At 45.3% G+C, this 13,272-nt stretch overlaps 2 protein-coding genes across 2 annotated transcripts in view; one reads left to right on the top strand and one right to left on the bottom strand.

Annotated features, from left to right (window-relative positions):
• snd1 (staphylococcal nuclease and tudor domain containing 1) overlaps positions 1-13,272 on the top strand; it is a 198,493-nt gene that overhangs the window by 89,889 nt on the left and 95,332 nt on the right. The window lies entirely within an intron of this gene.
• On the bottom strand, positions 84-5,325 carry lrrc4.1 (leucine rich repeat containing 4.1). Its single transcript, XM_034202505.1, has one exon. It carries the CDS (start codon positions 3,438-3,440, stop codon positions 645-647), a length of 2,796 nt encoding a protein of 931 aa, XP_034058396.1. The 5' UTR covers positions 3,441-5,325; the 3' UTR covers positions 84-644.

The following is a 13,272-nucleotide window of genomic DNA, read 5'->3' as shown; positions in this document are numbered from 1 at the left end:
TGTCTAAAGCATTTGGCTGATCGTTACAGTATACACCAGTAGAAGAAGTGAAGGGGAAAAAAAACATTTCTCTCTATACTTCCTTTTTTTCTTCCAAAAATCCTTTTTATTGCATTTATAACATTTGGCACAGTACAAATTCTTGGTGCTTTTACAAGATAAACCTGTAAAGATCGTCACTGACCTTTTCTCGGTTTTTGTTAAAGAAAGTCTTCTCGGTATAAATATTTTTTTTCTTATCACTGCATTCTCTGTAGCATGGTGTAAAAATCACACAGAATGCCCCCTTTTTAAAACAACACTACCCTCATTTGTCAAAGTCAAGACAGCATCTTAAACAACTCATTGTTTTAAATAGAAGTTACAAGTTAGAAAATAGTTTCAATTTCTTTTTAATATATGTTTCTCTATCACCAGCCCATGGTAGTTTCAATTTGTCCATATATATATTTATTTATAAGCATGTACAACAAGAAATCATCAGTCTTTTTAAGTTTGCACTCTGTACAAAAAAGTAGTTCCTGTCCTTTTTTCGTTGTGCATTCTATTGCATGATTTTATGAATAAAATGACAAAGGGGTGATAGGGATGGGTGGGAGATAGACACCTAGGGAAAGGAGTGGGAGCCTTTTGGGGGACCGTTTTTAAATCTGAGTCTCCTGCACCTTCTCCTTGGTGTGAGTTTTTATGGCAAAGGGCTCAGCCATTGCTGTGATGGTGCTGGGCATGGTTCGAGGCAAAGAGTTCCCAACATTGTTGTCTGTCCATTTAGCCCCATGGCCCGTTGGTTTGTAGGTGTTATATTTGGGCTTTTGAGTGCTGTAGTCCACTTTATGGGGGCTGTAGTCCATCTTGTGTGGACTATAGTCAAGTTTAGGTCTCTGAGTGTGTGGACTAAAGGCGCTGTAATCCGCTTTGTGGGGGCTGAAGTCAGTCTTGAAGGCGCTGTAATCAGTTCCAGTCTTATGGGAGGAGTAAGGATCCTTAGGTTTGAAGGTATTGTCAGTTTTAGATCTCTGGGCACTGTAGTCTGTTTTGGGTTTGGGTTGAGTGCTATAGTCAGGTGTATATGGGTTATATTCAGGTTTAGGTCTTGGATGAGTGCCAAAGTCTGGCTTGAATTGACTGTACTCCGCCTTAGGTTTATGTTGTGGGTTGTAGTCCGATTTTAATGGGCTGTAGTCATGTTTAGGTTTTGGTTGGGTGCTGTAATCTCGTTTGAATGGGCTGAGGTCAGTTCTCTGTCTGGGATGAGTGCCATAATCTGGTTTGATTGGGCTGTAGTCTGTTTTAGGCTTGTGAGTGCTGTAGTCCTGTCTATATTGGCTGTAGTCAGGCTTTGGTCTATGAAGGCTAAAATCTGGTGTTGATTTGTGAGTGCTGTAATCTGGGATGAATTTGTGGCTACTGAAGTCCATATTTGGCTTGTATGTAGTGTACTCCGCTTTCGGCTTGTGAAGGGTGAAATCAGGCTGGGGTTTGTATTCGGCCTTGGGTTTGTGAAAGCTGTAGTCAGTCTTGTGGCTAATAAAGTCCAGTTTGTGTATGCTGTTATGGTCCCGGATTTCAGGCAATGTGAGAGCTGTCTCTTGAGATGCAGATGCTGGCGGAGGAAGGTCTTCCTCATCCACCTGGATAATCTCCACAGTTCTGGCAGCTGCCACTGTGCTCCTCTGCTGGTGGCGCTTTCTCAGTTTGTAGAAGGCGATGAGCATGACAGCAGCCAGCAGTGTCACCGCAACAAAGCAACCTATTATAATCTTAGTGGTCCTCATCACTTCATCCAGACTAGGGCCAGATTTGCCTGTCTTGCCACTGGCACCTTGTAGTCCTGGTGCCACAGATGTCTTAGCTGCACCTGGTGGGCTGTCAGTACTCTGCAGCAGCACAGTTGGTGTGGAGATAAAGACTGGCTGAAAGACTGAAGGAGAGGCAGTTGTAGTTGTTGTCCCATGGCCAACCCCTCCTCCTCCAGCTACCCCAGCTCCTGCTGCAGCAGTTGTGGTTGTTTTAGATTTGGGCATTTCAGTGGTTGGCTCCAAGACCTCCACAGTCACTGTGGTGAAGTAACTCAAGTTGGATGTATTGAGCTCAGCTGCACTCACATTGAGGTATGCAGAGGCGTTAGAGTTCCCAGCTGCATTTGACACCATGCAGGTATAAGTGCCCGTGTCAACTGCGAGGACATTTGAGAAATTAAGGGTGCCATCATTGAGGACTGATATTCTTGGGTGATTAGAGGCATGTGTCAGGATAGTTCCATTGGGTAGGAGCCAGCGCACCGAAGACATCGGGGCTGTTCGGCAACGAACCTCAGCCACTCGCCCTGCAGAAATGTTCAAGTCCCTTGGTGCATCAGCAATGAATGGTGCAGAACACTGGGTTGCAGCGCCCTCACCTCGGTCCACCTCAACCAGCTGTCGACCTTTCATGCTGGCAGGTGAGTGACAACGTCCACAGCAAGTTGAGTTAGTAGGGATGCTCTCCCTTAGCCAGCGTGCTAACCAAACAGCCTCGCAGCCGCAGTTCCAAGGGTTATGGTGGAGATGCAGCTCCACCAGGTACCTGAGCGGGGAGAATAGATCATGTGGCACAGCGCTCAGGTTATTATGGGCAAGATTAAGCTCCACCAATGAAGATAAGTCGTCAAATCCATTGCGCTCTATCACTGTGATTTGAGAGTTCATCACCCATAGCTTCTTCAGTGAGCGCAGGCCTTTGAAGCAGCCTGGCTTTATCTCTGGAAAGTGATTTTCAGATATCTCCAGCTCCTCAAGGCCCTTGAGAGGACTCAGGTTTGGCATATCACCCCTTATGTTGCACATGCCCAGGTTGAGGTACTTTAGATTTTGTAGGCCCTCAAAAGCTCCTTCTGAGATATACTCCAGTTTCCGTAATTCTCCCAGGTCCAATCGCATGAGGGAGGGCACCCGGTTGAAGGCGTAGGAGGGAATGCTTTCAATAGGGTTGTTCCTCAGCCACAGTTCTCTTAATTTAGACAGATACTCAAAGGCCCCACTGGGCACCACTGTCAACCGGTTGTCAAACAGTTCAAGTGTGTTGAGACTGGTTAGTCCATTAAACGCGCCCACCTCAATCTGCCGTATGGCATTTCGCCCAAGCTGGAGCACCTCAAGGTGGTGCAGGTGGCGGAAAGAGTCAGCCTGCACCGCCTCAATGGCGTTTTCCATTAGATTGAGGTGTCGCGTGTTGGCAGGAATGCCGGGGGGCACACGGGTGAGGCCACGTCGGGTGCACACCACCTTCCCCTGCTGATTACTGCAAGAACACTGCGGCGGACAGCCCTGAGGTCCCTGAGACACCACCGCCCCCGCCAAGGCCAGGGAGGCGCTGCTCCACGCTCGCGCCATCAGGAAGACTACACAGAGCAGGGCGGCTTTCCTGGCACGATGCACAGCTACCCGCCCCAGGAGACTCATGATGTGGCACGTTCATAATTCAGCATCATCTGGGGGGGAGGATGGGGGTGTTTGGGGGTGGTGTTTGGGGGGCTTTGGCGATCAGGGAAAATAGTTGGCTGGCTAGTAGTAGTGTCAAGGGGACTAAAGAGGGCAAGGATGGAATGTGGCTTTTGGGTGCTTTGCTAAGGGGCAAGAGGGCTTGACCTTTCCTCAATCAAGCAATGTTTTTACTCCCATTAACTGTGCTCAGGCGCAGAAAGATAAAGAAGGGAAAAGAGGTCTATTTTTCTGAAACGTGTGTATGTGAAGGACATTATGATTAATTAAGCGACGAAAAGCTGTATTACAAGAAAGAAGGGAGGGTTACAAATTGATGGAAAGAGGGGTTGAAACACTAGACACCTACCTCAAGTAATTATTACAGGTCCTTGAACTGAGTTATATAGCTTCCCTCCTGTTTGCAATCAGAAAGAGCTGTGGTATTCACATCAGATGTGTGTATATCCCAAAAGGCAGCAGAGAAAGCCTTTTTATATTTGCAGTCAAAACAGGAGACAATGCCAAAGAGCTTAACCAAGATGAGCCTTTTTGTAAATCCAAACATCCAAAGAGAAAGGTTCAAAGGCCCTTTTTAAAATGTTTTTTTCTCCCTTATTGATTATAAAAAAAAGGAAAAGATTGCAGATAGGAATCCAGTCAGGCTCCCAAAGCAGCAATGCTCCCCTGCTCGCTTCTCGCGGTCGGCTCCTCTTCTCTTGCTTGTCCTTGGAATCCGACAGTTGATCCCCCTGATAGACACCTTACCCAGGTCTCCATAGCACAGGCGACCACACAAACACGCACAGTTTTTTGTGCACCGAAAGCCAAGGCAGAAAAGGACCAACAAGGCGGTGGGTGGGGGTGGGATTGAGGAAGGTTGAATGAAATTCCACAGTCCTTTTTTAAATGTTCTTTGCCTTTTGTTTGCGATTGTTAGGAGGGAAGGTTGACAAGCCGGGGGAAAAAACAGACCCCCCTCCTCTCTGTATTCCTCTGTTCACTTTTTAGTGGTCAATCAGTTGGTCGGTTGGTCAGTCTGACTGCCCTTCTCGTTCTCTTCCCCGTTCAATGTGGCGTCGTGTCCACTTGATTTTTCTTTCTTTTTCTCTTCCTCCAGGAGTGCTCGGCAGGGGTTGAAAAGACTAGGCGACACGCACAGCCTTCATTAGCCTTTCCTCGTCTTAACTAGCCACACGCTCCAGCCTCAGCAGCCACGGTGGCGACAGCAGCAATTGCAAACGCACACACACCATCCCTGTGAAGCACACAGCAGCAGTAGTGAGCACACACAGCAGCAGCTGCAGCCTGCCTCCCTTGCACTTCCCAATAATCCGTCAATTTCTTCAGAGGGGGAGTGGGATGGGGGATGGAAGGGGGTGCTGCGAGGAGTGGGGGTGTTGTAGCTGGGTTGATCGAGGTGGGTTGGAGGGAGGAGGGGTGGTGCGCAGTTTCTCCTTCCTCTCTCCGGCTTGTTTCTTTTATCTTCTTGTTTTCCAGTTCTTTTTTTTTCTTTTTCTCCTCTCCTCGTGGTGATCGGCGTCCCCCTCGCTATTGCAGCGTCCGGCTAGGGAGAGGAGCAAGACAGGGAAGGCGAGCGCTGGGTGAGCGCGTGGCTTACAGGCGTGACGTTAACAGTAGCGTCGATGTGGAAAGGATCCGTTGTAGCAGCAAAAGGGAGAGCGATCGCCGACTTGGATCCCTCTCGCTCGCTCGCTCTCTCTTTCTCTCTCTCTTTCTCACTCTCTCACTCCCGCTCTCTCTCACACTTTCTGTCTCTCTCTCCCTCTCTCTGCCTGCCTCCCTCCTGCTCTCTGCAGTGTCCTAAGGTAGTTGGGTGAGCTCAGAGCACTCAGACCCTTTTAGAGATCTACCTCTTCAGAAACCAGTTTTCTCCTGCTGTCCTCCGCTCCTTCTTTTTTGAATGCTCAAAGTCTCTTGTTTTGTGGCTTTCTGGGGCTTTGTGTAGCTTAGGGGAATAGACAGGCTGCCCAAGCTAAAGCAGAGATGGACAGTGGCATTCCAACAGCAACCATATGTTAACCCCATACTCCCCAGCAATAATCCTGCCATTCCCGAGTCTGGCAAAGCTTTTCAACATTGCTGTGGTGGTGATGGCGGGCAGATGGGACACAGTTTCTCTCTCCTTCCTTTTCTCTCATGATGCGCTTTCCATCTCTCTCATAATCTTTATTTTTCTTTACCTCCCATTGCTCTCTCATTCTCTTCGTTATGTCCTCTAATGTAAAACAAACAAGAGGAACATGAATGGACTGCTGACGCATCCTGCTCGGAGCAGTGCTTTGGTTTGATGCAGTGTGTTTTGTGCATTAACTCCCCCCACCCACTCCAGCGTCCTGGCTGTCTTTCCTTCTCACTGCTCACTCTTCGGCCGTCATTGTGTGACTCTACTTCGACTCCTGCTGGCTATCCCTTTATAAACATTCTCCTACAAGTCGTAAGGACATTAAATGCAATGTAAGCCATATCCATACTGATCTTTCTCCTCAGTCCATTGGAACTAAAAAGTTTGTAAGAATTTAATTAGGTTACTTTATTAATTCAATATGAGGGAGTGAGTGACAGGCTCGACCAATGACAGGCAGCAAGTGCAGTATACAATATCAAATAAAAAAACAGAGCAGTATGCGCTGTTACTACACTTTTTTCCTGTGTTTTCACTCTCCACCCCTTTACCTCGTGTATGCCTTTGCAGGTAGTTAGAGCACTCTAAACAGGCAGGCCTTAACCCTCAATTTGAGCACAAACTGTCGCTTCAGGAAGCACACAACCTTAAAGGTCACGTAGAGGAAGGCGAGCGGAAGAAAACAAGACATGCTTTACCTTCCTGCCGCAGTAGAAGAGGCAAAACAAAATCTCCCTACTGTCCCATTGCCCCTCTATCTCCCATGATTTGTACAGGTCTTATGTCCATTTAACCAGGAAGCAGTGTGGATACTTGATGGTTGGTGAGGCTAGCTGTGGCAGTGTTGCTAGGTGTGTGTTTGTATGTGTGTGAGCTAGAGAGAAAGCGTGTGAAAGAGAGAGAGAGGGAGGAGAGAAAGCACGCCAGCTAGAAAAGGTCACTCTGCCTGTAGCGCAGTACGTTATTCCTACCGGCGCAGGAGTATAGAGCCAACTCCTATATTATACACATACATACATACACACACACTTTCTCCTTGACTTCACTGCAGTTGAATACGAATGGGCTTCAATGAAGCACATGTAACAGTGTGGTAGCAGCCACAGGAGCATAGGGGGGTTTTCCTTTGTTGAAAAAGAGAGGCTATTTCCTTTTCCTTTCCACAGGGATTCCCTAGCACTGCGGCCATGTGACGGCTGATATCAGTGGTGTGCTGCAATACTGCATCCTCCTCACTGCATTCTCCAAGCAAGTCACAACACAATAGATAATGCAGCCATGTACTTGAACAGGAGTGGGGGAGGCAGGTTATATTACAATTGCAGGATCTGTGGTAAATGTGCTGCTCCAAACATCCCAATGTCATTGATCTGTTGTCAGTGAAGCCAACTGCAAATGAGGGCTTGTGATTCTCTTTGTAACTATTGAGTGAACACATCTAATGTTGTACAGTGTGCGTTTTGGCGCTGCTGGCTTTGATTGGGTGTCAGATGGTGACTGAGCTGTCTGTAGGTGTGTTGTGCCACCATTTGAAGAGCTAGTGACCCAGCACAGTACATCCCAGACTACTATCTAACCAAAATTATTCACTGACCTGTCACATGACCAACGCTGCCAGGACAGTGCCCTCCTATTGGCCCTCATCCTGTCTATTGCTCTCCTTCCTGTCTTTTCTATTCTCACTTTATTTTTCTCTGTCAGTGGACGCTGGCCTCCTCCCTACTGATGGAGCGTAGGTCATGGCCTGCCAAACTCTGTAATGCTCCACTGACCAACAATGGTCAACCCCTTACTTTATAGTTTGATCCTGGCCCGCCATGGCCAACATTGCTTGATGCTCAGCCAAACTCTGTGATCACAGCGGGGTGTGTGTGTGTGTGTGTGTGTGTGTGTGTGTGTGTGTGTGTGTGTGTGTGTGTGTGTGTGTGTGTGTGTGTGTGTGTGTGTGTGTGTGTGTGTGTGTGTGTGTGTGTGTGTGTGTGTGTGTGTGTGTGTGTGTGTGTGTGTGTGTGTGTGTGTGTGTGTGTGTGTGTGTGTGTGTGTGTGTGTGTGTGTGTGTGTGTGTGTGGTGTGTGTGTGTGTGTGTGTGTGTGTGTGTGTGTGTGTGTGTGTGTGTGTGTGGTGTGTGTGTGTGTGTGTGGCTATTACTGAAACTGTCAAAGAGGTGAACCAGAAAAGCCTTCTGCCAAGCTGGTGGCAGTTTCTTTAAGGGTGTTTCTGAATCCAATCTTAATATAATTAGCTAGTTTTGACCAATAATGAAATTTTAAGCCTGGCACAACATTCACATTATGCCAGTGTATTCATACACTATCTTGTATGAATGAATGTTGTCAGGCTTTACCTTTAGGACTTGCTTCCAGATGCTGACTTCATGAGCTGTCATATATGTGGGACCTTCACGCTTTTATGCCAGCTACATGCCCCTGCTGTGTGACCCCTGACCTCCCTGCTTCACCTGAGGCTCAATGGTGCCTCCCCCTACATCAGACCAGCAGGGCACTGGATGTAGTTTGGGGGTATTGCAAGACCTACTTTGGTGCGGGTTGTTCGCCAGTCAGCTAGCATGTTCGAGGGGACATTACAGAACCCATCCCCTGAGGTCAGTGCTAGTGAATCTGGGCTACGGCCATTCACATGTAGGTCAGCAGCCTGTGTCTATTTGCATGTGTGCGTGTCACTAGTTCCATTTGGGTGAATGGCCTGCAGTATGGTATAGCAGCAATGACAAGCAGAGTGTACTGTCGAATGATAGATCTAATGATAATGTCATTGACTGCCATTGCCAGGATCAAACATTGACATTATGGGCCCTTGGGAAAACTACATATGTTTGTGTGCATGTGAAAGTTATTTTTTCATTATTTGAGACATTATTTGTTTTGGCTTGTTTTGTGCTTTGAGAGATTTCACAAAGAGTTTGCATACATGTGTGTGAGGGTGTCCTCCAAGTATCCGGTAATGTCCCAGTGGATGATTGCATACCAGTGACCGCCCTGGCACAATGTTATTTTAAACAGATTTTTCTCGGCCACCATACTTAACACACACAGAAACCCCAAACTCTACGTTGGTGACCTTGAAGTAAATGACCCGCGACTACACACTTCCTTTCCCATTTTCATTTCAATTTCCAGGAATTAATTCTGCAAGAGATTACATGTTCACACACACATCCACACACACACTGATATCAGTGTCCCTGTAAAGGCTTAAACGGCTTGGTAGGGATATTTCCGTTTAAATGTTCACATCACACACACACTCGCACACAGAGACGTTCACACAGAGACGGACACACCAATCATATGCCAGTGTATCAAGAGATTATAATAAGCAATAGGGTATATTAGTGGCTTGTATGCCCAGGTTGGATGATTTGTTGTGTTTCATCCCGATGCCGGCTCATTCTTGCCAGTCTGCTTTTACTGACCTTGTTTGACCTCCTCTCAATATAAGCATACAAATCTTGAAAACATTAACAGCATTGCCCTTCATCAAGCATCCTATGACATTTTCATTTAAAGCATTTAGCTGGCGCCTATTCGGAGGGCAGGTTTGGATACCAAGACAATAAACATGGTTTGATCTAGACTTGCTGGTAATTTATTGCTGTCATTAATCACATTTAGTTGAAGTCACAGTTTTTCCCTTTCCATATGTTTATCAGATCCATGTGTGTTTCTTAACCTATACTCAATGTTCCTCTTTCTGCCTTTTTCTTTCCTTCTCTTTTCACTTCTCTAATTACACTGCCTTTATTCTTGCTCTTTTTCTCCCATCCTTATTTCATTCGTTCTCTTTTGCTGCTGCTGTGCTGTCCCCCCTTTCTTTCCCCTATTTTTCAATTCTCTTCCTCTGTTCTCCCCCTTCTGTCTACTTGCCCTCACTCCCCTTCTCTAAATTGCTACTTCTTACAGTTAATTGTGTTTGCTCATTCAGCATATGTTTTTTTGTTGCGTGCGACAGAGTGTGTTCTCTCAAATGAGAGCACTATCAAGTCATGGCAACTGAAGGCGCACAATAAAAGATGAGCGTTTTCACCCCTCTTTTTTTGCTTTCATCCTGTGTCATTCAGTGTTTGAGCTTTGCTAGCAGCCATTGTCTCCAGACTAATGGGCTTCATTATGTTGAGCTGTGTTCATACTGGCTGCCAGAGCAGGGATTAGCTCTAGCGCCATGTTAGCTGGAAGCAGAAGAAAGATACAAGTAGGTTAGCACTGTTAACCCAATCAGCGTGAGGCAAGATGGATAGATATGAGATGCTGTCTGTTTGGCCAGGTAAATTGACATTTTAAGCTTGATTCCACAAATTATGACCCCATTCATTTTTATGCTGTTTATATTTGTGCCAAGTTTGTAATATAATGCCAATTATAATTGTCTCACCATATGCTAATGCCTCCCATGTCTTGCCCTGGCCACGTCATTGGTCAGCTGGCGTTATTAGGATTCGTGGAGCATCCCTGTTTGTGCGTTCATCACAATGTTGCCTTGCCAACTGCCAGGCCTTAGGAAATTGATGTCTCTTTCTCTGAGCAATGTGAAGGTAAAACATAGTAATTCACCACTGAGAGAGCAGCTAAATCGTCTAGACTTTTAGTTTCTTGGGAGCAAAGATGCTGTCTTCATTCCACCCCTCCCTTTCCTTCTTTTACTTCTATGTGACTTGGCTTGGTCAAACCAAGTGAGTAGATACTTTGCAACAGTGACATCAGCCCAATGTGTGGCTTTACTTCTGCTTACCACCTAAGCAGGAGTTAACACTAACATGGGTTTTGTCTCGTCTTGCCTTGATGCTTATTGTGTGGCTTTCATTCAATGACGAGTGTGAAAGTCTGCTGCTAGATGTAATTGGATCAAACGTGTAGCACTAGAAAAAACTCAGTTTGCTTGTTAAGCTATATTTCTCAAATATCGACATGAATTCTCTCCTTGTAGGCCATCTCAGGGTGTTTTGAAGTGACCACTCTTTTGTTATACTCAAAGTGGCCACCTTTCTTTCATCTTCAACTATGAAGCCATGACCTTCAAATATCTTCCTCCTCCTCCATCTCACCTCACTGCGACAATTACCTTCTTAAAAGGGTTATTTCTATGAAGCTGTTAATCCCAGAATCTCCATCAAGCTTCATGTAGGGGAGGATTAGCCATACTGAGGACTGTTCCTTCACAGGGATGAAAGAAAAAAAAACCGAAACAGCTTTTCATCTTTTCAAATCCACCTGTCCACTCCCAGATTACCAGCAGCACTGTCCAGCAGATAGATTCAGCGTGGTGTGCATGCCAGAAATATTTTTGCTTTCCATTTCCATTTTAGTGCGTTTGTATCTTTTGCCTTATGCCAGATATCTTTGTAGTGACGCCACACAATATTGCAAACTGCTTTCCAATGACGGGGGACAGAGCTTTTTTTCTAATATGCTCCCAATTTGGATTTCATTACTGATAGTTTACCTTATCTATGTTCAAGGGAACTATCAGCTTCAAAATGTAGGCAAAATAACAATAAAAACATGTAGCCAATATACTTTAAATACAAAAAAACTGAACTTTTGATATGTAATTACATTAAATGTAATGTATCATAGATCTCGCATAACTGTATTAGGTTAGTTGAAAGCAATAATATTCAGTTTAAATATAAAATATTAGGTGCAACTTTATATTATTGCTTTCATCTAACCTAATACATTTTTGTGAAATGTATTGACATAATACATTTAATTAAAACCAACATTTCAGATTTGTCAGTGTATGAATTCTGATTGTGATGACATACACAATCATTGTACCTGTACATTTGGAAGAGAACAGGTTGAGGTTTTTATATACAGTGGGGCAAAAAAGTATTTAGTCAGCCACCAATTGTGCAAGTTCTCCCACTTAAAAGGATGAGAGAGGCCTGTAATTTTCATCCTAGGTACACTTCAACTATGAGAGACAGAATGGGGGGAAAGAATCCAGGAAATCACATTGTAGGATTTTTAATGAATTAATTGGTCAATTCCTCGGTAAAATACGTATTTGGTCACCTACAAACAAACAAGATGTCTGGCTCTCACAGACCTGTAACTTCTTCTTTAAGAGCCTCCTCTGTCCTCCACTTGTTAACTGTATTAATGGCACCTGTTTGAACTCGTTACCAGTATAAAAGACACCTGTCCACAACCTCAAACAGTCACACTCCAAACTCCACTATGGCCAAGACCAAAGAGCTGTCAAAGGACACCAGAAACAAAATTGTAGACCTGCACCAGGCTGGGAAGACTGAATCTGCAATAGGTAAGCAGCTTGGTGTGAAGAAATCAACTGTGGGAGCAATTATTAGAAAATGGAAGACATACAAGACCACTGATAATCTCCCTCCATCTGGGGCTCCACGCAAGATCTCACCCCGTGGGGTCAAAATGATCACAAGAACGGTGAGCAAAAATCCCAGAACCACACGGGGGGACCGAGTCAATGACCTGCAGAGAACTGGGACCAAAGTAACAAAGGCTACCATCAGTAACACACTACGCCGCCAGGGACTCAAATCCTGCAGTGCCAGACGTGTCCCCCTGCTTAAGTCAGTACATGTCCAGGCCCGTCTGAAGTTTGCTAGAGAGCATTTAGATGATCCAGAAGAGGATTGGGAGAATGTCATATGGTCAGATGAAACCAAAATAGAACTTTTTGGTAAAAACTCAACTAGACGTGTTTGGAGGAGAAAGAATGCTGAGTTGCATCCAAAGAACACCATACCTACTGTGAAACATGGGGGTGGAAACATCATGCTTTGGGGCTGTTTTTCTGCAAAGGGACCAGGACGACTGATCCGTGTAAAGGAAAGAATGAATGGGGCCATGTATCGTGAGATTTTGAGTGACAACCTCCTTCCATCAGCAAGGGCATTGAAGATGAAACGTGGCTGGGTCTTTCAGCATGACAATGATCCCAAACACACCACCCGGGCAACGAAGGAGTGGCTTTGTAAGAAGCATTTCAAGGTCCTGGAGTGGCCTAGCCAGTCTCCAGATCTCAACCCCATAGAAAATCTTTGGAGGGAGTTGAAAGTCCGTGTTGCCCACGGACAGCCCCAAAACATCACTGCTCTAGAGGAGATCTGCATGGAGGAATGGGCCAAAATACCAGCAACAGTGTGTGAAAACCTTGTGAAGACTTACAGAAAACGTTTGACCTCTGTCATTGCCAACAAAGGGTATATAACAAAGTATTGAGATGAACTTTTGTTATTGACCAAATACTTATTTTCCACCATAATTTGCAAATAAATTCTTTAAAAATCAGACAATGTGATTTTCTGGATTTTTTTTCTTCTCATAGTTGAGGTATAACTAGGATGAAAATTACAGGCCTCATCTTTTTAAGTGGGAGAACTTGCACAATTGGTGGCTGACTAAATACTTTTTTGCCCCACTGTATATATATATGTGTGTGTGTGTACTGGAGATGCATTGTGTGTGTCCGTTCTCTAATAGGACTACTCTCCTCCCAGCCAGTTATTTTTTCCTGTGTAATATCCGCTGTCTCTCTGCCTCCACCATTTTCCCATACTGGGGGATTTGTGAAGCCAAGCTAAGTGTGTCTAATCTACGAGCGCAGCCAGCACAGCATCAAATGTTTTGTGCCGATGTACCTGCAGCTCCCAACAATGACACTTCA

The sequence above is a fragment of the Gymnodraco acuticeps genome, unplaced genomic scaffold (assembly GCF_902827175.1).
Source record: "Gymnodraco acuticeps unplaced genomic scaffold, fGymAcu1.1, whole genome shotgun sequence".
Taxonomy (NCBI): domain Eukaryota; kingdom Metazoa; phylum Chordata; class Actinopteri; order Perciformes; family Bathydraconidae; genus Gymnodraco; species Gymnodraco acuticeps.
The sequence above is the reverse complement of the archived record's forward strand: the minus strand, read 5'-3'. Positions and strand labels throughout refer to the sequence as shown.